The sequence below is a fragment of the Mobula hypostoma genome, chromosome 4 (genome assembly GCF_963921235.1).
Source record: "Mobula hypostoma chromosome 4, sMobHyp1.1, whole genome shotgun sequence".
Taxonomy (NCBI): Eukaryota; Metazoa; Chordata; class Chondrichthyes; order Myliobatiformes; family Myliobatidae; genus Mobula; species Mobula hypostoma.
In genome coordinates this window covers 7,499,936-7,525,301 of record NC_086100.1, presented here as the reverse complement: position 1 = coordinate 7,525,301, position 25,366 = coordinate 7,499,936, and the positions used below count along the sequence as shown (strand labels likewise).

Genomic DNA, 25,366 nt, shown 5'->3' with positions numbered 1-25,366 from the left:
GGATTTTAAACTAATCTCTTCTGCCTTCAACGTTCAAAGTAAATTTATTATCAAAGTACATACATGTCACCATGTACAACCCTGGATACATTTTCTTGTGGGCATACTCAGTAATTCCAATAACCAACACAGAATCAATGAAAGACCACACTAACAGGGCAGACGACCAGTGTTCCAGAGACAACAAACTGTGCAAGTACAAAAAGAAAGCAATAATTAATAATAAATAAGTAATAAATATCGAGAACATGAGAGTCCTTGAAAGTAAGTCCATTGGTTGTGGGAATAGTTCAGTGACGGGACGAGTGAAGTTATCCCGATTGGTTCAAGTGCCTGATGGTTGAGGGGTAATAACTGTTCCTGAACCTGGTGGTGTGGGACCTGATGGTTGAGGGGTAATAACTGTCCCTGAACCTGGTGGTGTGGGACCTGATGGTTGAGGGGTAATAACTGTTCCTGAAACCTGGTGGTGTGGGACCTGATGGTTGAGAGGTAATAACTGTCCCTGAACCTGGTGGTGTGGGACCTGATGGTTGAGGGGTAATAACTGTTCCTGAAACCTGGTGGTGTGAATCCTGAGTCTCTTGTACCTTCCTGATGGCAGCAGCCAGAAGAGAGCACGTGCATATCCTTCCATTTTCCTCACATTCATGTGCCTATCTAACAGAGTCAAACGCCTCTACCACCACCCCAGGCAACACGTTCCTGGCACCCACCTTTCTCTGTAAAATACTTGCCCCCCACATAGCCTTTGAAATTACCTCCTCTCATCTTAAATGCATGCCCTTTGGTATTAGACATTTCCACCAAGGGAAAAGTGACTGTGTGTCTGCTTCTCAGAACCTGATAAAGTTCTATCAGACCATGGCACCTTTGCTTTCAAACAGACCTCGAACTCCACAGGCCCAAACATTGACTGGAGGTTCGGATCAAAGGCCGAAGGTCAGTTGGAAGTCCTAATCAAAGGCCAGATGCCTGGAACGAAAGCTAAGTGTCGATAGGAGGTCTGGATGAAAGCCCAGAGGTCAGCTGGAGGGCCGATTGAAGGCTGAAGGTCAATCACAGGTCCAGATCGAAGGCTGGAGGCTCACACTGAAGGCCAGAGGTCTCCAAAGGTCCAGACGTCGAGGCTCGGTGAATGGAGTCTGAGTCAACGAATCTCTGTGGGCCTGCTGAGGAACTCGGGAGCCACTGTCTACGAACTGCAGACAAAACAGACGACCTCAGCAAATCTGCAGGTGAAGTGTTGCCTCACCTGGAAGGACAGTTTGGGGGTCCTAAATGGAAGTGAGGAAAGGAGTGAATAGGCAGGTGCAGCATGCAGAAATAAGTGCTTAGGAGGTAGATTAGTAGGAGGACGAATGGACAGGGGAATCACAGAGGGAGCGATCCCTCGGAAGGCGGGGGTGGGGGAGCTGTAAGGATATGTTGGAGTGATCCCTGTGGAAAGTGAGGGCAGGGGTGGGAGGAGGTAAAGATATGCTTGGTGGTCAGATCCCTTTGGAGATGGTGGAGGTTGTGGAGGACGATGTGTTGGATGCAGAGGACATGGGGTGGTAGGTAAAACAAACTCTATCACTGTTAATGTAGCAGGAAGATGGGGTGAGTGCAGATGTTTGGGAAATGGAGGAGATGTGGGTGATATTAGCATCTACGGTGGAGGAAGGGAAACCCCGTTCTTTGAAGAAGAACATATCTGATGCGCTGGAAAGGAAAGCCCCATCACGCGAACACTTGTGATAGAGATGAAGGAACTGAGAAAAGGGAAGAGCATTTTTATAGTAGATAGGGTGGGAAGAGATGTAGCCAAGATAACCTTGGGAATCAGTAGGTTTATAAAAGATGTCAGTGAACAGTTTGTCTCCAGAGATGGAAGCAGACATTGAGAAAGCGGTGGGAGGTGTCAGATATGGTCCAAGTGAATTTAAAAGTAGGGTGTAAGTTGGAGGCAAAGTTGATGAAATTGACGAGCTCAGCATGGGTGCAGGAAGCAACACCAATGCAGTTGTAGAGATGCAGAGTATTATCAAGGAAGACTTGGAACATGGACTGTTCTACAAAGCCAATGAAAAGGCAGCCAGAGTTGGGGCCCAGGTGGGTTCCCACGGCAACCGCTCAAGTCTGGAGAAAGTGGGAGGAGCTGAGGGGGAATTGTTGAGGGTGAGGACCAGGGAGGAGGATGGTGGTGGAGGGGAACTGGTTGCTTTTCTTTAACTGAGAAAGAAGCAGTGAGCTTTATGGCCTTCTTAAACTAATCCCTTCTGCCTTTCTGTCCTTCCATTTTCCTTACATTCATGTGTCTATCTAAACGTCTCTTAAAGGTCTCGAATGTATCTGCCTCTACCTGCACCCAGGCAGCACATTCCAGACACCCACCACTCTCTGTGCAAAAAAACTTGCCCCTCACATCTCTCTTGAAAGTACCCCCTCTCACCTTAAATGCATGCTCTCTGGTATTAGACATTCCTGTTTCATTCATGGATCTAATCATTGTTTTGAGTGGAGTTAGGAAGAGACGATTACAAGCATTTTGTGCTTCAACACACGATTTACAATTTGCTTCCTTCCAACTGATAGCTTCAGGTTGTTGGAACACTGGTTTCTCAGAACTCTAGGCTGGCAGACAGTATTCCCTGGATCAACCCATCAACGCTCACCTCATCCCACTCCAGAAGGTAGCTGGTTATCTTTGATCCGTTGTCAAGAGGTGCCTGGAGAAACAGATACAAAAGATTCACAGTGAACTTCCCCACGCTCTCCCCACAGTCCTGTATCATTACTCAAACTAATCCGACTGTCCCACTCCATCCCCACAGTCCTGTATCATTACTCAAACTAATCCCACTGTCCCACTCCATCCCCACAGTCCCTTATCACTCCCCAAACTAATCCCACTGTCCCACTCTCTCCCCACAGTCCTGTATCAGACCCCAAACTAATCCCACAGTCCCACTCTCTCCCCACAGTCCTGTATCAGTCCCCAAACTAATCCCACTGTCCCACTCTCTCCCCACAGTCCTGTATCAGTCCCAAACTAATCCCACTGTCCCACTCTCTCCCCACAGTCCTGTATCAGTCCCCAAACTAATCCCACTCCCCACTCTCTCCCCACAGTCCTGTATCAGTCCCCAAACTAATCCCACTGTCCCACTCTCTCCCCACAGTCCTGTGTCAGTCCCCAAATTAATCCCACTGTTCCACTCTATCCCCACAGTCCTGTATCAGTCCCCAAACTAATCCCACTGTCCCACTCTCTCCCCACAGTCCTGTATCAGTCCCCAAACTAATCCCACTGTTCCCACTCTATCCCCACAGTCCCGTATCAGTCCCCAAACTAATCCCACTATCCCACTCTCTCCCCACAGTCCTGTATCAGTCCCCAAACTAATCCCACTGTCCCACTCTCTCCCCACAGTCCTGTGTCAGTCCCCAAATTAATCCCACTGTCCCACTCTCTCCCCACAGTCCTGTATCAGTCCCCAAAATAATCCCACTGTTCCACTCTATCCCCACAGTCCTGTATCAGTCTCCAAACTAATCCCACTGTCCCACTCTCTCCCCACAGTCCCTTATCAGTCCCCAAACTAATCCCACTGTCCCACTCCCTCCCCACAGTCCTCTATCAGTCCCCAAACTAATCCCACTGTCCCACTCTCTCCCCACAGTCCCTTATTAGTCCCCAAACTAATCCCACTGTCCCACTCCCTCCCCACAGTCCTGTATCAGTCCCCAAACTAATCCCACTGTCCCACTCCCTCCCCACAGTCCTGTATCATTACTCAAACTAATCCCACTGTCCCACTCTCTCCCCACAGTCCCTTATCAGTCCCCAAACTAATCCCACTGTCCCACTCCCTCCCCACAGTCCTGTATCATTATTCAAACTAATCCCACTGTCCCACTCTCTCCCCACAGTCCCTTATCAGTCCCCAAACTAATCCCACTGTCCCACTCTCTCCCCACAGTCCTGTATCAGTCCCCAAACTAATACCACTGTCCCACTCCCTCCCCACAGTCCTGTATCAGTCCCAAACTAATCCCACTGTCCCACTCCCTCGCCACAGTCCTGTATCAGTCCCCAAACTATTCCCACTGTCCCACTCCCTCCCCACAGTACTGTATCAGTCCCCAAACTAATCCCACTGTCCCACTCTCTCCCCACAGTCCTGTATCAGTCCCCAAACTAATCCCACTGTCCCACTCTCTCCCCACAGTCCTGTATCAGTCCCCAAACTAATCCCACTGTCCCACTCCCTCCCCACAGTCCTGTATCAGTCCCCAAACTAATCCCACTGTCCCACTCCCTCCCCACAGTCCTGTATCAGTCCCCAAACTAATCCCACTGTCCCACTCTCTCCCCACAGTCCTGTATCAGTCCCCAAACTAATCCCACTGTCCCACTCCCTCCCACAGTCCTGTATCAGTCCACAAACTAATCCCACTGTCCCACGCTCTCCCCACAGTCCTGTGTCAGTCCCCAAATTAATCCCACTGTCCCACTCTCTCCCCACAGTCCTGTATCAGTCCCCAAAATAATCCCACTGTTCCACTCTCTCCCCACAGTCCTGTATCAGTCCCCAAACTAATCCCACTGTCCCACTCTCTCCCCACAGTCCTGTATCAGTCCCCAAACTAATCCCACTGTCCCACTCTCTCCCCACAGTCCTGTATCATTACTCAAACTAATCCCACTGTCCCACTCTCTCCCCACAGTTCCTTATCAGTCCCCAAACTAATCCCACTGTCCCACTCCCTCCCCACAGTCCTGTATCAGTCCCCAAACTAGTCCCACTGTCCCACTCTCTCCCTACAGTCCTGTATCATTACTCAAGCTAATCCCACTGTCCCACTCTCTCCCCACAGTCCCTTATCAGTCCCCAAACTAATCCCACTGTCCCACTCCCTCCCCACAGTCCTGTATCATTACTCAAACTAATCCCACTGTCCCACTCTCTCCCCACAGTCCCTTATCAGTCCCCAAACTAATCCCACTGTCCCACTCCCTCCCCACAGTCCTGTATCATTACTCAAACTAATCCCACTGTCCCACTCTCTCCCCACAGTCCCTTATCAGTCCCCAAACTAATCCCACTGTCCCACTCCCTCCCCACAGACCTGTATCATTACTCAAACTAATCCCACTGTCCCACTCTCTCCCCACAGTCCCTTATCAGTCCCCAAACTAATCCCACTGTCCCACTCTCTCCCCACAGTCCTGTATCAGTCCCCAAACTAATTCCACTGTCCCACTCCCTCCCCACAGTCCTGTATCAGTCCCAAACTAATCCCACTGTCCCACTCCCTCGCCACAGTCCTGTATCAGTCCCCAAACTAATCCCACTGTCCCACTCCCTCCCCACAGTCCTGTATCAGTCCCAAACTAATTCCACTGTCCCACTCCCTCCCCACAGTCCTGTATCAGTCCCAAACTAATCCCACTGTCCCACTCCCTCCCCACAGTCCTGTATCAGTCCCAAACTAATCCCACTGTCCCACTCCCTCCCACAGTCCTGTATCAGTCCCCAAACTAATCCCACTGTCCCACTCTCTCCCCACAGTCCTGTGTCAGTCCCCAAATTAATCCCACTGTTCCACTCTATCCCCACAGTCCTGTATCAGTCCCCAAACTAATCCCACTGTCCCACTCTATCCACAGTCCTGTATCAGTCCCCAAACTAATCCCACTGTTCTACTCTATCCCCACAGTCCCGTATCAGTCCCCAAACTAATCCCACTATCCCACTCTCTGCCCACAGTCCTGTATCAGTCCCCAAACTAATCCCACTGTCCCACTCTCTCCCCACAGTCCTGTGTCAGTCCCCAAATTAATCCCACTGTCCCACTCTCTCCCCACAGTCCTGTATCAGTCCCCAAAATAATCCCACTGTTCCACTCTATCCCCACAGTCCTGTATCAGTCTCCAAACTAATCCCACTGTCCCACTCTCTCCACAGTCCTGTATCAGTCCCCAAACTAATCCCACTGTCCCACTCCCTCCCCACAGTCCTCTATCAGTCCCCAAACTAATCCCACTGTCCCACTCTCTCCCCACAGTCCCTTATTAGTCCCCAAACTAATCCCACTGTCCCACTCCCTCCCCACAGTCCTGTATCAGTCCCCAAACTAATCCCACTGTCCCACTCCCTCCCCACAGTCCTGTATCATTACTCAAACTAATCCCACTGTCCCACTCTCTCCCCACAGTCCCTTATCAGTCCCCAAACTAATCCCACTGTCCCACTCCCTCCCCACAGTCCTGTATCATTATTCAAACTAATCCCACTGTCCCACTCTCTCCCCACAGTCCCTTATCAGTCCCCAAACTAATCCCACTGTCCCACTCTCTCCCCACAGTCCTGTATCAGTCCCCAAACTAATTCCACTGTCCCACTCCCTCCCCACAGTCCTGTATCAGTCCCAAACTAATCCCACTGTCCCACTCCCTCGCCACAGTCCTGTATCAGTCCCAAACTATTCCCACTGTCCCACTCCCTCCCACAGTACTGTATCAGTCCCCAAACTAATCCCACTGTCCCACTCTCTCCCCACAGTCCTGTATCAGTCCCCAAACTAATCCCACTGTCCCACTCTCTCCCCACAGTCCTGTATCAGTCCCCAAACTAATCCCACTGTCCCACTCCCTCCCCACAGTCCTGTATCAGTCCCCAAACTAATCCCACTGTCCCACTCCCTCCCCACAGTCCTGTATCAGTCCCAAACTAATTCCACTGTCCCACTCCCTCCCCACAGTCCTGTATCAGTCCCAAACTAATCCCACTGTCCCACTCCCTCCCACAGTCCTGTATCAGTCCACAAACTAATCCCACTGTCCCACTCTCTCCCCACAGTCCTGTGTCAGTCCCCAAATTAATCCCACTGTCCCACTCTCTCCCCACAGTCCTGTATCAGTCCCCAAAATAATCCCACTGTTCCACTCTCTCCCCACAGTCCTGTATCAGTCCCCAAACTAATCCCACTGTCCCACTCTCTCCCCACAGTCCTGTATCAGTCCCCAAACTAATCCCACTGTCCCACTCTCTCCCCACAGTCCTGTATCATTACTCAAACTAATCCCACTGTCCCACTCTCTCCCCACAGTTCCTTATCAGTCCCCAAACTAATCCCACTGTCCCACTCCCTCCCCACAGTCCTGTATCAGTCCCCAAACTAGTCCCACTGTCCCACTCTCTCCCCACAGTCCTGTATCATTACTCAAGCTAATCCCACTGTCCCACTCTCTCCCCACAGTCCCTTATCAGTCCCCAAACTAATCCCACTGTCCCACTCCCTCCCCACAGTCCTGTATCAGTCCCCAAACTAATCCCACTGTCCCACTCCCTCCCCACAGTCCTGTATCATTACTCAAACTAATCCCACTGTCCCACTCTCTCCCCACAGTCCCTTATCAGTCCCCAAACTAATCCCACTGTCCCACTCCCTCCCCACAGACCTGTATCATTACTCAAACTAATCCCACTGTCCCACTCTATCCCCACAGTCCCTTATCAGTCCCCAAACTAATCCCACTCCCCACTCTCTCCCCACAGTCCTGTATCAGTCCCCAAACTAATCCCACTGTCCCACTCTCTCCCCACAGTCCCTTATTAGTCCCCAAACTAATCCCACTGTCCCACTCCCTCCCCACAGTCCTGTATCAGTCCCCAAACTAATCCCACTGTCCCACTCCCTCCCCACAGTCCTGTATCATTACTCAAACTAATCCCACTGTCCCACTCTCTCCCCACAGTCCCTTATCAGTCCCCAAACTAATCCCACTGTCCCACTCTCTCCCCACAGTCCTGTATCAGTCCCCAAACTAATTCCACTGTCCCACTCCCTCCCCACAGTCCTGTATCAGTCCCAAACTAATCCCACTGTCCCACTCCCTCGCCACAGTCCTGTATCAGTCCCAAACTATTCCCACTGTCCCACTCCCTCCCACAGTACTGTATCAGTCCCCAAACTAATCCCACTGTCCCACTCTCTCCCCACAGTCCTGTATCAGTTCCCAAACTAATCCCACTGTCCCACTCCCTCCCCACAGTCCTGTATCAGTCCCCAAACTAATCCCACTGTCCCACTCCCTCCCCACAGTCCTGTATCAGTCCCAAACTAATTCCACTGTCCCACTCCCTCCCCACAGTCCTGTATCAGTCCCAAACTAATCCCACTGTCCCACTCCCTCCCCACAGTCCTGTATCAGTCCCAAACTAATCCCACTGTCCCACTCCCTCCCACAGTCCTGTATCGGTCCCCAAACTAATCCCACTGTCCCACTCTCCCCCCACAGTCCTGTGTCAGTCCCCAAATTAATCCCACTGTCCCACTCTCTCCCCACAGTCCTGTATCAGTCCGCAAAATAATCCCACTGTTCCACTCTATCCCCACAGTCCTGTATCAGTCCCCAAACTAATCCCACTGTCCCACTCTATCCACAGTCCTGTATCAGTCCCCAAACTAATCCCACTGTTCTACTCTATCCCCACAGTCCCGTATCAGTCCCCAAACTAATCCCACTATCCCACTCTCTGCCCACAGTCCTGTATCAGTCCCCAAACTAATCCCACTGTCCCACTCTCTCCCCACAGTCCTGTGTCAGTCCCCAAATTAATCCCACTGTCCCACTCTCTCCCCACAGTCCTGTATCAGTCCCCAAAATAATCCCACTGTTCCACTCTATCCCCACAGTCCTGTATCAGTCTCCAAACTAATCCCACTGTCCCACTCTCTCCACAGTCCTGTATCAGTCCCCAAACTAATCCCACTGTCCCACTCCCTCCCCACAGTCCTCTATCAGTCCCCAAACTAATCCTACTGTCCCACTCTCTCCATACACCCTGTATCAGTCCCCAAACTAATCCCACTCTCCCCCCACAGTCCTGTATCAGTCCCCAAACTAATCCCACAGTCCCACTCTCTCCCCACAGTCCTGTATCAGTCCCCAAACTAATCCCACTGTCCCACTCTCTCCCCACAGTCCTGTATCAGTCCCCAAACTAATCCCACTGTTCCACTCTATCCCCACAGTCCTGTATCAGTCCCCAAACTAATCACACTGTCCGACTCTCTCCTCACAGTCCTGTATCAGTCCCCAAACTAATCCCACTGTCCCACTCCCTCGCCACAGTCCTGTATCAGTCCCCAAACTAATCCCACTGTCCCACTCCCTCCCCACAGTCCTGTATCAGTCCCAAACTAATTCCACTGTCCCACTCCCTCCCCACAGTCCTGTATCAGTCCCAAACTAATCCCACTGTCCCACTCCCTCCCCACAGTCCTGTATCAGTCCCAAACTAATCCCACTGTCCCACTCCCTCCCACAGTCCTGTATCAGTCCCCAAACTAATCCCACTGTCCCACTCTCTCCCCACAGTCCTGTGTCAGTCCCCAAATTAATCCCACTGTTCCACTCTATCCCCACAGTCCTGTATCAGTCCCCAAACTAATCCCACTGTCCCACTCTATCCACAGTCCTGTATCAGTCCCCAAACTATTCCCACTGTTCTACTCTATCCCCACAGTCCCGTATCAGTCCCCAAACTAATCCCACTATCCCACTCTCTGCCCACAGTCCTGTATCAGTCCCCAAACTAATCCCACTGTCCCACTCTCTCCCCACAGTCCTGTGTCAGTCCCCAAATTAATCCCACTGTCCCACTCTCTCCCCACAGTCCTGTATCAGTCCCCAAAATAATCCCACTGTTCCACTCTATCCCCACAGTCCTGTATCAGTCTCCAAACTAATCCCACTGTCCCACTCTCTCCACAGTCCTGTATCAGTCCCCAAACTAATCCCACTGTCCCACTCCCTCCCCACAGTCCTCTATCAGTCCCCAAACTAATCCCACTGTCCCACTCTCTCCCCACAGTCCCTTATTAGTCCCCAAACTAATCCCACTGTCCCACTCCCTCCCCACAGTCCTGTATCAGTCCCCAAACTAATCCCACTGTCCCACTCCCTCCCCACAGTCCTGTATCATTACTCAAACTAATCCCACTGTCCCACTCTCTCCCCACAGTCCCTTATCAGTCCCCAAACTAATCCCACTGCCCCACTCCCTCCCCACAGTCCTGTATCATTATTCAAACTAATCCCACTGTCCCACTCTCTCCCCACAGTCCCTTATCAGTCCCCAAACTAATCCCACTGTCCCACTCTCTCCCCACAGTCCTGTATCAGTCCCCAAACTAATTCCACTGTCCCACTCCCTCCCCACAGTCCTGTATCAGTCCCAAACTAATCCCACTGTCCCACTCCCTCGCCACAGTCCTGTATCAGTCCCAAACTATTCCCACTGTCCCACTCCCTCCCACAGTACTGTATCAGTCCCCAAACTAATCCCACTGTCCCACTCTCTCCCCACAGTCCTGTATCAGTCCCCAAACTAATCCCACTGTCCCACTCTCTCCCCACAGTCCTGTATCAGTCCCCAAACTAATCCCACTGTCCCACTCCCTCCCCACAGTCCTGTATCAGTCCCCAAACTAATCCCACTGTCCCACTCCCTCCCCACAGTCCTGTATCAGTCCCAAACTAATTCCACTGTCCCACTCCCTCCCCACAGTCCTGTATCAGTCCCAAACTAATCCCACTGTCCCACTCCCTCCCACAGTCCTGTATCAGTCCACAAACTAATCCCACTGTCCCACTCTCTCCCCACAGTCCTGTGTCAGTCCCCAAATTAATCCCACTGTCCCACTCTCTCCCCACAGTCCTGTATCAGTCCCCAAAATAATCCCACTGTTCCACTCTCTCCCCACAGTCCTGTATCAGTCCCCAAACTAATCCCACTGTCCCACTCTCTCCCCACAGTCCTGTATCAGTCCCCAAACTAATCCCACTGTCCCACTCTCTCCCCACAGTCCTGTATCATTACTCAAACTAATCCCACTGTCCCACTCTCTCCCCACAGTTCCTTATCAGTCCCCAAACTAATCCCACTGTCCCACTCCCTCCCCACAGTCCTGTATCAGTCCCCAAACTAGTCCCACTGTCCCACTCTCTCCCCACAGTCCTGTATCATTACTCAAGCTAATCCCACTGTCCCACTCTCTCCCCACAGTCCCTTATCAGTCCCCAAACTAATCCCACTGTCCCACTCCCTCCCCACAGTCCTGTATCAGTCCCCAAACTAATCCCACTGTCCCACTCCCTCCCCACAGTCCTGTATCATTACTCAAACTAATCCCACTGTCCCACTCTCTCCCCACAGTCCCTTATCAGTCCCCAAACTAATCCCACTGTCCCACTCCCTCCCCACAGACCTGTATCATTACTCAAACTAATCCCACTGTCCCACTCTATCCCCACAGTCCCTTATCAGTCCCCAAACTAATCCCACTCCCCACTCTCTCCCCACAGTCCTGTATCAGTCCCCAAACTAATCCCACTGTCCCACTCTCTCCCCACAGTCCCTTATTAGTCCCCAAACTAATCCCACTGTCCCACTCCCTCCCCACAGTCCTGTATCAGTCCCCAAACTAATCCCACTGTCCCACTCCCTCCCCACAGTCCTGTATCATTACTCAAACTAATCCCACTGTCCCACTCTCTCCCCACAGTCCCTTATCAGTCCCCAAACTAATCCCACTGTCCCACTCTCTCCCCACAGTCCTGTATCAGTCCCCAAACTAATTCCACTGTCCCACTCCCTCCCCACAGTCCTGTATCAGTCCCAAACTAATCCCACTGTCCCACTCCCTCGCCACAGTCCTGTATCAGTCCCAAACTATTCCCACTGTCCCACTCCCTCCCACAGTACTGTATCAGTCCCCAAACTAATCCCACTGTCCCACTCTCTCCCCACAGTCCTGTATCAGTTCCCAAACTAATCCCACTGTCCCACTCCCTCCCCACAGTCCTGTATCAGTCCCCAAACTAATCCGACTGTCCCACTCCCTCCCCACAGTCCTGTATCAGTCCCAAACTAATTCCACTGTCCCACTCCCTCCCCACAGTCCTGTATCAGTCCCAAACTAATCCCACTGTCCCACTCCCTCCCCACAGTCCTGTATCAGTCCCAAACTAATCCCACTGTCCCACTCCCTCCCACAGTCCTGTATCGGTCCCCAAACTAATCCCACTGTCCCACTCTCCCCCCACAGTCCTGTGTCAGTCCCCAAATTAATCCCACTGTCCCACTCTCTCCCCACAGTCCTGTATCAGTCCGCAAAATAATCCCACTGTTCCACTCTATCCCCACAGTCCTGTATCAGTCCCCAAACTAATCCCACTGTCCCACTCTATCCACAGTCCTGTATCAGTCCCCAAACTAATCCCACTGTTCTACTCTATCCCCACAGTCCCGTATCAGTCCCCAAACTAATCCCACTATCCCACTCTCTGCCCACAGTCCTGTATCAGTCCCCAAACTAATCCCACTGTCCCACTCTCTCCCCACAGTCCTGTGTCAGTCCCCAAATTAATCCCACTGTCCCACTCTCTCCCCACAGTCCTGTATCAGTCCCCAAAATAATCCCACTGTTCCACTCTATCCCCACAGTCCTGTATCAGTCTCCAAACTAATCCCACTGTCCCACTCTCTCCACAGTCCTGTATCAGTCCCCAAACTAATCCCACTGTCCCACTCCCTCCCCACAGTCCTCTATCAGTCCCCAAACTAATCCTACTGTCCCACTCTCTCCATACACCCTGTATCAGTCCCCAAACTAATCCCACTCTCCCCCCACAGTCCTGTATCAGTCCCCAAACTAATCCCACAGTCCCACTCTCTCCCCACAGTCCTGTATCAGTCCCCAAACTAATCCCACTGTCCCACTCTCTCCCCACAGTCCTGTATCAGTCCCCAAACTAATCCCACTGTTCCACTCTATCCCCACAGTCCTGTATCAGTCCCCAAACTAATCACACTGTCCGACTCTCTCCCCACAGTCCTGTATCAGTCCCCAAACTAATCCCACTGTCCCACTCCCTCGCCACAGTCCTGTATCAGTCCACAAACTAATCCCACTGTCCCACTCTCTCCCCACAGTCCTGTGTCAGTCCCGAAATTAATCCCACTGTCCCACTCTCTCCCCACAGTCCTGTATCAGTCCCCAAAATAATCCCACTGTTCCACTCTATCCCCACAGTCCTGTATCAGTCCCCAAACAAATCCCACTGTCCCACTCTCTCCCCACAGTCCTGTATCAGTCCCCAAACTAATCCCACTGTTCCACTCTACCCCCACAGTCCTGTGTCAGTCCCCAAACTAATCCCACTGTTCCACTCTATCCCCACAGTCCTGTATCAGTCCCCAAACAAATCCCACTGTCCCATTCCATCCCCACAGTCCTGTATCAGTCCCCAAACTAATCCCACTGTCCCACTCTCTCCCCACAGTCCTGTGTCAGTCCCCAAATTAATCCCACTGTCCCACTCTCTCCCCACAGTCCTGTATCAGTCCCCAAACTAATCCCACTGTCCCACTCTCTCCATACACCCTGTATCAGTCCCCACACTCATGCATCTATCTCACACTCCCGCTGTACCAATCCCCAAATATTCCCACGACCCACACTCTCCCGTGGCCTACCGGTGTTATTGGTGAAGGCCACGTCTTTATGATTTCAATCTCAATGTACCAGTGCTGTAGCTTACCTTCCACTGGATGGTCAGTGTGCTTTTGGTCCGTTGTGAAACTTTGGGTGGGAAGGGGGTGTCGGGAGCACAGCTCTGCGTGGTGAAGCTGACAGGTTCTGAATACGACCCTTTGACCGAATTGTAGATGGTGGAAACTCTGAGGGAAGAGATGAAGGCGGCAGGAGGGTGAGGAGAGGGTGGAACATCAAGGTTGGGTGGAGGACTTGGAGGAAGTAATTCTCATTGGGATTTTTCTAATACATCACGGCTTGATATGGGAACACTAATGCTTGCAAATGGAAAATTCTACCAAAGGTAGTGGATACGGCCCAGTCCATCACAGGTAAAGCCCTCCCCACCATTGAGCACATGTAAGCAGCATCCATCATCAAGGACCCCCACCATCCAGGCCACGCTCTCTTCTCGCTTCCTCACCACCCCTCAACCAACAGGGACTTGACCCGAGGGAATAACTTCACTCAACTTCACTCGCCCCCTCACTGAACTGTTCCCACAACCTACGGACTCACTTTCAAGGACTCTTCATCTCAAGTTCTCGATATTTATTGCTTATTTATTTATCTTTTATATTTTTTCTTTTCCTTGTATTTCCCTGCGAATGCCCACAAGAAAACGAACCTCAGTGTTGTACATGCTGACGTATCTGTACTTTGATTATAAATTCACTTGAAGATACTTCGAACACGCCCCAAGACATAGCCAACACCGCACTGTAGACAGAGTGGAGAGCATGGGGTGTAGACAGAGTGGAGAGCATGGGGATCAAATCTCCTGCAAGGGCTCTCGCTCTCCTTTGGACCTTGAGTGTGTGTAGCAACAAGCAAAGAAGAGCCAGCTCTGTTCGAGCTGATCAGCTGCACTCCTCAACCACTGGGATGATTCCTCCACTCACCATCAGTCGACAACAGTGGTCAAAATCGTCAAACGGGTCTTCACAGAACATAGAACACAGCTCAGTACAGCAGAGTACACCACAATGCAGTGCTGACATCAATCCAGCCATTCCTTCCCACATTACCCTCCTACTTTCTATCATCCATGTGTATATCTCAGAGTTTCTTAAATGCTCCTTATGTATCTGCCTCTACTGCCACCCCTGGCAGGGCATTGCAGAAAAAGCCCCCACTCTACCTCTGACATCTCCCCTATACTTTCTCCAATCATCTTAACTGGATGTCCCCTCTGGCTTCTCACCCTCCCCCTTTGGAGAGGATGTTTCCTACAGTGGGAGAGGGTAGGACAACAGGGCACAGGCTCAGACAGATGTGGAGGCCAAATGACTGGGTAGGTTTAAAGTAGAGGTTAATAAATAATAAATAAAGGCATCTGTTAGTCTTGCGAGACCATGGACCTACGCCTGGAAAGTCTTCACTCTCCAGGGCGCAGGCCTGGGCAAGGTTGTATGGAAGACCGGCAGTTGCCCATGCTGCAAGTCTCCCCTCTCCACACCAATGTTGTCCAAGGGAAGGGCATTAAGACCCATACAGCTTGGCACCAGTGTCGTCGCAGAGCAATGTGTGGTTAAGTGCCTTGCTCACAGACACAACACGCTGCCTCGGCTGAGGCTCGAACTCACGACCTTCAGGTCGCTAGTCCAATGCCTTAACCACTTGGCCACGTTCCCACAAAGGTTAATAGGCTCTTAATTGTCAAGCTGTCAAAGGTTACGTGGCAAAGATGGGAAAATCCAGTGGAGAGGCATAATAAATCAGCCATGATTGAATGGTGGAGCAGACTTAATGGGCTGAATGGCCTAATTCTGCTCCTATGTACATCTTTAATGAACCTGCCCCTACCACCACCCTGGCAATGTGTCCCATCCACACACCCCTCTATGTGTAAAAACTCTTATCTCTGACATCCCCAAAATCACCTTAAAATGATGCCCCCTGCTATTATATATTTCTGCTCTGGGAAACGGTTCCCGGCTGTTCACTCAATCAATGCCCATGACCACCCTGTACAACTCTACAAAGTCACCTCTCATCCTCCTTCACTCCAAAGAGAAAAGCCCCAGCTCACTCAACCTATCCTCATGAGGCATGCTTTCTAGTCCAGCAGCATCCTGGTTAATCTCCTCTGAACCCACATCCTTCCTACAATGAGGCGACCAGAAATAAACATAATACTCCAAGCGTGGACTAACTAGAGTCTTACTGCGCTGCAGCATAAGAGATGGTGTCAAAGTACCTGAGGAGATGTCGGGGCAGGTGATCGGAGGTGCCTCAGGGAGGCTAACCAGATGGGCAGAGGAAAAGCTGAGTTGAGAATTCAACAAAGGACAGCAGAGAACAGATCTGTGTCATCAAGGAAGAACGGGCCTGGTTCCTAAAACCCCAAACCGGTCCGAATAGGTCACTGAGGACAGGTAATTGAGGTGTGTCAGGGGAAAACACACCAGTTTGAACAGGACACTGAGGGCACTCAACGTAACCAGCCACACCACAACTAGAATATAAAAGCAAGGATGCAATGCTGAGGCTTTATGAGGCATTGGTCAGACAGCTCGGAGTATTGTGAGCAGTTTTGGCCCCTTGTCTCAGAAGAGCTGCGCTGGTACTGGAGAGGGTGCAGAAGAGGTTCATGGGTATGAAAGGGTTGACATACGAGGAGCTTTCGATGGCTTTGAGCCCGTGCTTGTGGAGTTTAGAAAAATGGGGGGGGGGGAATCTCATTGAAACTTACTGAATATTGAAATGTTCAGATAGAGCGGATGTGCAGAGGATGTTTCCGAGATTCAGGAAGTCTAGGACCAGAGGGCACAGCCTCAGAATAGCAGAACGCCTATTTAGAACAGAGATGAGAAGTAATTTCTTTAGCCAGAGGGCGGTGAGTCTATGGAATTCATTGCCACAGACGTCATTGTATATTTTTAAAGCAGAGGTTGATAGATCATTGATTAGCCAGGGTGTCAGAGATTATGGCGAGAAGGCAGGAGAATGGGGTTGAGAGGGATAATAAATCAGCCATCATGGAATGGCAGAAGAGACTTGATGGGCCAAATGACCTAATTCTGCTCTTATGTTTTATGGTCTAACAATCAGACCACAGAGACATTCTTCTGTGATATGTTTGCTGTCAGTCGAAATGGACAGAGAGTCATACAGTCACACAGCATGGTAACCGCCCTTTGGCTCTCCTGATCCTGTGTTTCCCATTGACACACAGTACTGTGCTAAAGTCTTAGGCACATATATGTAGCCATGTTGTCTAAGAAACTTGCACAGGACTGTATATTATGTTGTTCCAGTTACCAAGTAACCCTTAATCCAACTGAGCTGAGTACTCTTATTTCTGCTTCCCAATCACCTTCCTGTATTAACAATATATAGCACTGTGCAAAAGTCTTCAGCACCCTGGCTATATATATATATATATATATATATGTGTGCCTTAGACAGCACTGTACTCTGATCTGCCCGTACATGACCCACAGCCCTCTAAACCTCTGCAACCCATGTACTAATCTAGATGTGCTTTTAAACATTGCTAATGTACCCATCTCGGCCATTAGTTCTGTTAGCTCATTCCAAATATGCACCAACCTTTGTGTGAAGAAGCTGCCTCTGATGTCCCCTTTGAGTCTCTCACCACTGATCTATGACCTCTTGTTTTAGCACTTCACCTTGAGCAAAAGGGACTATGTGCTTTTATCCCGTCTACGCTCCTCATGATCTTATACCGCTGTCAGGTCACCCTTCAACCTCCTACATTCCAGGGAAAAAAGTCCTATTCCACGCAACCTCTCCTAGTAACTCAGCTCCCCTACTCCCCATGTCCAGATAACAGAAATGCAGAATAAAGTGCAACAGTTACAGAGAAAGTGCAGAGCAGGTAAACAAAAAAGGTGCAAGAACATAACGAGGTAGATTGCGAGGTCAAGAGCCCATCCTTGTTCTAGGGGACCATTCAATAGTCTGGTAACAGCGGAGTAGAATCTGTCTTTGAGCCTGGTGATTTGAGTTTTCAGGCTTTTGTATCTTCTGCCTGATGGGAGAGGGAGAAGAGAATGTCTGGGGAGGGTGGGGTGTTTGTCTACACTTCTCATTGCCTCAGTAAAACACCTAGCAAAATCAGAGTCCATGGAGTAGAGGCTGCTTTCTGTGATGTGCTAAGCTGTGACCACAACTCTCTGTAGCTCCTTGTGGTCGTGTGGAGAGCAGTTGCTGTATTAACCCGTAATGCATCCAGTCAGAAAGCATCGATAAAACTGGTGAGGGTGGGCGGGGACGTGTCAAATTTCTTTAGCCTCCTGAGGAAGTAGAGGAGTTTGTTGTAGGGTCCAGGACAGACTATCGGCAACGTTTGCTCCTGGGAACGAAGCTCTCAAGCTCAACACTGTTTAAGGAATGTCACTCACCTGATGTGGTAATCTGTTGTTGGGCGCAGGTCGGTGAGGCTGCATTCTAAATCTTCACCACTGGAAATGGTGCAATAAAGTGGTTAGAGAGATCCAGTCTTACACAGCGGGGCACATCATTCACGATCGAATCTGTGCCTTTAAAAGAACCCTCAAATTAACCCCACACCCCGTCCCTTTCCCTATAAGTATTTACCAAGGTTCCTGGGAATCTGACAGAATCCGAAAGAGGTGACTGGTTACTCCATAATCAGAATGGGTGAGGGGTCGTAGCGTGAACTAGGTCTCAAACCGCGGTGTTGCCTGCTTGCAGCCGCCCATGAGTGAGGGGTTGGAGTCAGTGATTTCAGAGGAGAGCAGAAGGCAGCGTGGTGGGGCATACATGTTGGAGTTGGTGTTGCCCCCCAGTGTTTGCTCGGCAGAAGACAAGCTGTATTGCGTTCCACTGCAGACTGCTGCAACCTTCATGGTCTCAGGGACTAGGACTATCTTTTTTTGTGTACTGTATTTTCCTATTATCTTATACGTGCTTGCTATCATATATGTGCCAGATGTGCCTTGCGTTTGGCCCCGGAGTAACACTTTTTCGTTTCATGGGTATTCACATATGATTGAATGACAATTAAACTTGACTTTGAACTTGAGGTAAAGGGTATGCCTATGAATGTGGTGCTTGAGATTTGTAGTCTTGTTGAGTCCTTACAAAATCGCAGCAGTACAGAGGAGAGTCACTCTGTACTTAATATTCCTAGTCCTGGAATATGTGATAGGACAGTGCAGAGGGAGCTTCACTCTATATCGAACCCTGGGAGTGTGTGATGGGATGGTGTGCAGGGAGCTTCACTCTATGTCTGATCCTGGGAGTGTGTGATGGGACAGGTTAGAGGGAGCTTCACTCCATGTCTGACCCTGTGAATGTGTGATGGGACAGTGTAGAGGGAGCTTCACTGTGTCTGAACCTGGGAGTGTGTGATGGGACAGTGTAGAGGGAGCTTCACTCTGTGTCTGGCCCCGGGAGTGTGTGATGGGACGGTGTAGAGGGAGCTTCATTCTGTGTCTGATCCCAGGAGGGTGTGATGGGACATTGTAGAGGGAGCTTCACTCTGTGTCTGACCCCGGGAGTGTGTGATGGGACGGTGTAGAGGGAGCTTCTCTCTGTGTCTGACCCTGGGAGTGTGTATTGGGACAGTGTAGAGGGAGCTTCACTGTGTCTGACCCCGGGAGTGTGTGATGGGACAGTGTAGAGGGAGCTTCACTCTGTGTCTGACCCCGGGAGTGTGTGATGGGACGGTGTAGAGGGAGCTTCTCTCTGTGTCTGACCCTGGGAGTGTGTATTGGGACAGTGTAGAGGGAGCTTCACTGTGTCTGAACCTGGGAGTGTGTATTGGGACAGTGTAGAGGGAGCTTCACTGTGTCTGAACCTGGGAGTGTGTGATGGGACAGTGTAGAGGGAGCTTCACTCTGTGTCTGACCCCGGGAGTGTGTGATGGGACAGTGTGGGGGGAGTTTCACTCTGTGTCTGATCCCGGGAAGGTGTGATGGGATGGTGTAGAGGGAGCTTCACTCTGTGTCTGATCCCGGGAAGGTGTGATGGGACGGTGTAGAGGGAGCTTCACTCTGTGTCTGACCCTGTAAGTTTGTGATGGGATGGTGTCTACCTGAGGCAAAGATCTCCAGAGCTCTGACATTCCCCACGTTGCAGTCTCTGGGTTCCTCACCTGTAAATGATCTTGTATTTGCCGTCCTTCCCCTTGTCTGATGAGGCCACCTCGTAGTTGCAGGTGGAAGGGAGCCCATTGGTGTGCTTGTCCCCGTTGACCAGACCCACAGGAGGTGCCCACGTCAGTAGTGCTGCCCGAGCTTGTACATTGGACACCTGGCCAAAGAGATGGGCAGCAACATCAGAACCACGGCCCGGTAACAGCCCACAAACTGGCCATTCAGGAGATTCTTCTTCCCCCATCCTTCACATGAACGTAGCACATGGAACATGACGTGGTTACGTGGGGTTAATGTATGAAGAGTGTTCGAATTCTCTGGGCCCGCACTCACTGGAGTTTAGAGAATGAGGGGGGTTCTCATTGAAACCTATTGTATATTGAAAGGCCTAGATAGAGTGGATAAGGAGCGGATGTTTCCTATAGTGGGGAGACTAGCACCACAGAGCACAGCCCCAGAATGGAAGAAAGTCCCTTTAGAACAGAGATGATGAGGGATTTCTTTAGCCAGAGGGTGTTGAATCTGTGGAATTCATTGACTCAGGAGGCTGTGGAGGCCAAGTCAATGAGTATGTTTAAAGTGGAGGTTGATGCGTTCTTGATTAGTCAGGGCGTCAAAGGTTATGTAAAAAAGGCAAGAGAATAGGCTTGTGAGGGATAATAAATCAGCCATGGTGGAATGGGGGAGCAGACTCGATGGGCTGAATGGCCTAATTATGGCCTTATGGAAAATGCATGGTCATGTACTTTGGTAGTAGAAATAAATATGCAGTCTATTTTCTAAATGGGAGAAAACCCAAATATCAGAGATGCACAGTGATTTGGGAGTCCTTGCGCAGAACCCCCTGAAGGTTAACTTGCAGGTTGAGTCAGTGGTGAGGAAGGAAAATGCAATGTTAGCATTCATTTCAAGAGGTCTAGAAATCAAGAGCAGGATGTGATGCTGAGGCTTTATAAGGCACTGGTGAGGCCTCACCTTGAGAATTGTGACCATTTCTGGGTACCTCATCTAAGAAGAGATGTGCTGGCATTGGAGAGGGTTCAGAGGAGGCTCACAAACATGATTCTGGGAATTAAAGGGTTATCATACGAGTAACGTTTGATGGCTCTGGGTCTGTACTTGCTGGAATTCAGCAGTATGGGGGGGGGAGGTTCTCATTGAAACCTTTCAAATGTTGAAAGGCCTAGACAGAGTAGATGTGGAAAGAATTTTTCCCATGGTGGGGGAGTCTAGGACAAGAGGGCACAGCCTCAGGATACAGGGGCGACCATTTAAAACAGAGATGTGGAGAAATTTCTTTAGCCAGAGGGTGGTGAATTTGTGGAATTTGTTACCTCAGGCAGCTGTGGAGGTCAAGACATTAGGTGTACTTAAGGGGGAGCTTGATAGGCTCTTGATTGGATATAGCATTAAGGGTTACGGGGAGAAGGCCAGGGCGAGGGGCCGAGGAGGGGGGGAAACGAATCAGCTATGATTGAATGGTGGAGCAGACTCGATGGGCCAAATGGCCTAATTCTGCTCATCTTATGAAGTAATGTATAGTTCTTTTGGCCCATGATGAGACCCCTAATTTTTTCTAACTACAATACATCCATATTCCTGCATATTCATGTGCTTATCTGAGAGCCTCAGACACCTTTATCACATCTACCTCCATCCACTATTCCTGGCAGTGCAACCTGTGCAAAAGAAAATGCCCCTCACATTAATTTCCTTTGTACTGACCCCCTCCCAAATCAAATGCATGCACCGTAGTATTAGAGACGTTTCTGCCCTGGGAAAAAGACACTGGTTGTCTCATAATCTTATAATATTCACTCAGCTCTTCCTTCACGTTTAGATGCGACAAGTAAAACAAATCTACTCCATATTTCAATCTTGGGAAAAAGGTACTGTCTGTCTACTCTACCTTTGCCTCGCATAAACCTCGATCAGATCCCTCTCAGCTTCCGCCGCTCCAGAGAAACCATCCCAGGTTTACCCAGCACTGCCACAAATCAGCAGCATCCATCATCAAAGACCCCCATCATCCAAGCCATGGTCTCTTCCTGAGCAGGAGGTACAGGAGCCTCGGTTCCGGAACAGTTATACCTCTCAACCTGCATTCATCCCAGCACCAAGCTGAATCTACGATCCACAGAACTCACTTTTAAGGACTCAACAACTGATGTTCTCAGCAACACACACACAAAATGCTGGAGGAACTCAGCAGGCCAGGCAACATCTATGGAACAGAGTGAACAGTCGATGGTTCAGGCCGAGACCCTTCAGCAGGAGGGCGCTGCCTGGCCTGCTGAGTTCCTCCAGCATTTTACGTTGATTTCCAGCATCCGCAGATTTTCTCATGTTCTCAGCATCATTATTTCCTGTTTCTTTTTTTATTTGCAGAACTCGTTAGTCTTTGTGTGTGGCTTTCATTGATTCTATTGTTCTGCCAACAAGAAAATGAATCTCAGGGTAGGATCTGGTGACACACATGTACTTTCAACTTTGAAGCCGGCAGCATGCTGGTAAAGCCCTTCTGCAGCCTCTGCAATCCTCCAGACGTGGGCCTGACCAGAGTTCCTATTAGAACGATCACTGCGATTCACTCCTGCCCCTCTCTGTTGGAGCAAGCCCACCACACTCATTAACAATCTCTTCCCAGCTGCATGAGACTGCGTTCAGGGTGAGAGGGAGGAGGGTTATGGTGAACGTGAGGAGTACACTTCTTGCAGAGAGAGAGGGTGGTATAATGTGGAATGCTGCTGGAGGAGGAGGAGGTGGAATTAGATACAATCACTATGCTTAAGAGGCACTTGAATGGACACAGGCAAGAGGCGTACAGGTTTGCAAGTGGGATTGGTGCAGATGAACGATAAAGGTCAGCACGACAGTGACAGAGTGAAGGCCCTGTTTCAGTGAGGAACCTGAGCACCTGGGGTGTGCCTGAGAGTGGCGCACGGTACGGGGTCTGTCACGAAGGCCAATGGGGGCAAGGTCTCTCAGCAAGTCACAGAGTGGGCACAGTGGGACAGGGGACATAAATACTCACCCCACCCCCATTAACACTCAAACAACAGGAATTCTGCAGATGCTGGAATTTCAAGCAACACACATCAAAGTTGCTGGTGAACGCAGCAGGCCAAGCAGCATCTATAGGAAGAGGCGCAGTCGACGTTTCAGGCCGAGACCCTTCGTCAGGACTAACTGAAGGAAGAGTGAGTAAGGGATTTGAAAGAGACAGGGTGAGAAGAGGAATAGTCCAGATAGCTGTGAGAGTCAGTAGGCTTATAGTAGACATCAGTGGATAAGCTGTCTCCAGAGACAGAGACAGAAAGATCTAGAAAAGGGAGGGAGGTGTCGGAAATGGACCAGGTAAACTTGAGGGCAGGGTGAAAGTTGGAGGCAAAGTTAATAAAGTCAACGAGTTCTGCATGCGTGCAGGAAGCAGCGCCAATGCAGTCGTCGATGTAGCGAAGGAAAAGTGGGGGACAGATACCAGAATAGGCACGGAACATAGATTGTTCCACAAACCCAACAAAAAGGCAGGCATAGCTAGGACCCATACGGGTGCCCATAGCTACACCTTTAGTTTGGAGGAAATGGGAGGAGCAAAAGGAGAAATTATTAAGAGTAAGGACTAATTCCGCTAGACGGAGCAGAATGGTGGTAGAGGGGAACTGATTAGGTCTGGAATCCAAAAAGAAGCGTAGAGCTTTGAGACCTTCCTGATGGGGGATGGAAGTATATAAGGACTGGACATCCATGGTGAAAATAAAGCGGTGGGGGCCAGGGAACTTAAAATCATCGAAAAGTTTAAGAGCGTGAGAAGTGTCATGAACATAGGTCGGAAGGGACTGAACAAGGGGTGATAAAACAGTGTCAAAGTATGCAGAAACGAGTTCGGTGGGGCAGGAGGAAGCTGAGACAATAGGTCGGCCAGGACAGGCAGGTTTGTGGATCTTGGGTAGGAGGTAGAAACGGGAAGTGCGGGGTGTGGGAACTATAAGGTTGGTAGCAGTGGATGGTAGTTGGTAGCAGATCTCTCACTCTCCTTTTTCTCCCTCTGTCCCTCTGAATATACCTCTTGCCCATCCTCTGGGTCACCCCCCCCCTTGTCTTTCTTCCCAGACCTCCTGTCCCATGATCCTCTCATATCCCCTTTTGCCTATCACCTGTCCAGCTCTCGGCTCTATCCCTCCCCCTCCTGTCTTCTCCTATCATTTTGCATCTCCCCCTCCCCCTCCAGCTTTCAAATCCCTTACTCACTCTTCCTTCAGTTAGCCCTGACGAAGGGTCTCGGCCTGAAACGTCGACTGCGCCTCTTCCTATAGATGCTGCTTGGCCTGCTGCGTTCACCAGCAACTTTGATGTATGTTGTCCCATTAACACTCCTCCTGTTTTTACCCAGCAAACCAGTGGCTGTACCTGGTTTTGAACACCCCACCTAAGCATAGAACACACTGATGTTCTGCCGACATTTCAGCCTACAGGTGGGAGCAGGGCAGCCTTCCTTGGAGTGGTCATTCTTTTAGAGAGTGTCAGTCTTCAGAATGGCTTTGGCTCATCAGGTTTAGGCGAGATCAGGCTTGGGTGAGGTAGATTGTCTTGTAAGTTACTCTCTCCCTCTGTTCTTCTTCGTTCAGTCCTCATCTATCAGTGCACAGTACAGTGAGAATGGCTCCAGGGGCAGTCTTCTGTACTGTGTGTGGGACGTGGGAAGTCTGGGAGATCTCCAGTATGCATTATGATCAGAGATTAAGGGAGCTAGGGCTTTACTCTAGAAGGAGGATGAGAGGAGACATGATAGAGGTGTACAAGATAATAAGAGGAATAGATAGAGTGGACAGCCAGCACCTCTTCCCCAGGGCACCACTGCTCAATACAAGAGGACATGGCTTTCAGGTAAGGGGTGGGAAGTTCAAGGGGGATATTAGAGGAAGATGTTTTACTCAGAGAGTGGTTGGTGCGTGGAATGCACTGCCTGAGTCAGTGGTGGAGGCAGGTACACTAGTGAAGTTTAAGAGACTACTAGACAGGTATATGGAGGAATTTAAGGTGGGGGCTTATATGGGAGGCAGGGTTTGAGGGTCGGCACAACATTGTGGGCTGAAGGGCCTGTACTGTGCTGCACTGTTCTATGTTCTATGTTCTACATGAAAGAATGAGGAATTGATAGACAGGAGCTACAGGGAGGTAGTCACCCCTAGGTTGTAGGACATAGGTAACTAGGTCACTATCAGGAGGAGGGGAAATTCACAGGCAGTGCAGAGTACACCTGCGGCCTTTCCCCTCAATATGAAGAATACAACTTTAGATTCAATTGAGGGGATGATTTACCAGGGGGAGCCACAGTGACCAGGTCTCTGGTGCTGTGGCTCAGAAGAGCAGAAAGGTGAAGAGGACTGCATTATTGATTGGAGATTCCTCAGTCAGAGGTACCGAGACGAGGTTCTGTGGGGGTGATAGAGACACCCTGATGGTAAGTGGCCTCACTGGTGCCAGGATCAGGGATGTCTCAGATCATGTCCATGGCATTCTCAAGGGCGAGGGTGAACAGCTATAAGTCTTGGTACATATTGGCACCAATGTCATAGGTAGACAAGGTGAGGAGGTCCTGAAGAGAGATTTTAGGGAGTTAGGTAGAAAGCTGAGAAACAGGACCTCCAGGGTGGTAACCACTGGGTTGCTGCCTGTGCCAC

General features: G+C 50.3%; 1 protein-coding gene across 1 annotated transcript in view; it reads right to left on the bottom strand.

Annotated features, from left to right (window-relative positions):
• fndc3ba (fibronectin type III domain containing 3Ba) overlaps positions 1-25,366 on the bottom strand; it is a 386,847-nt gene that overhangs the window by 90,822 nt on the left and 270,659 nt on the right. Inside the window, exons 8-11 of the mRNA XM_063045278.1 lie at positions 19,682-19,839; positions 17,964-18,023; positions 13,601-13,739; positions 2,658-2,711 (exon numbers count right to left, since the gene is read on the bottom strand). Of these exons, the coding sequence (XP_062901348.1) occupies positions 2,658-2,711; positions 13,601-13,739; positions 17,964-18,023; positions 19,682-19,839 (411 nt within the window). The remainder of the gene's footprint in view (positions 1-2,657; positions 2,712-13,600; positions 13,740-17,963; positions 18,024-19,681; positions 19,840-25,366) is intronic.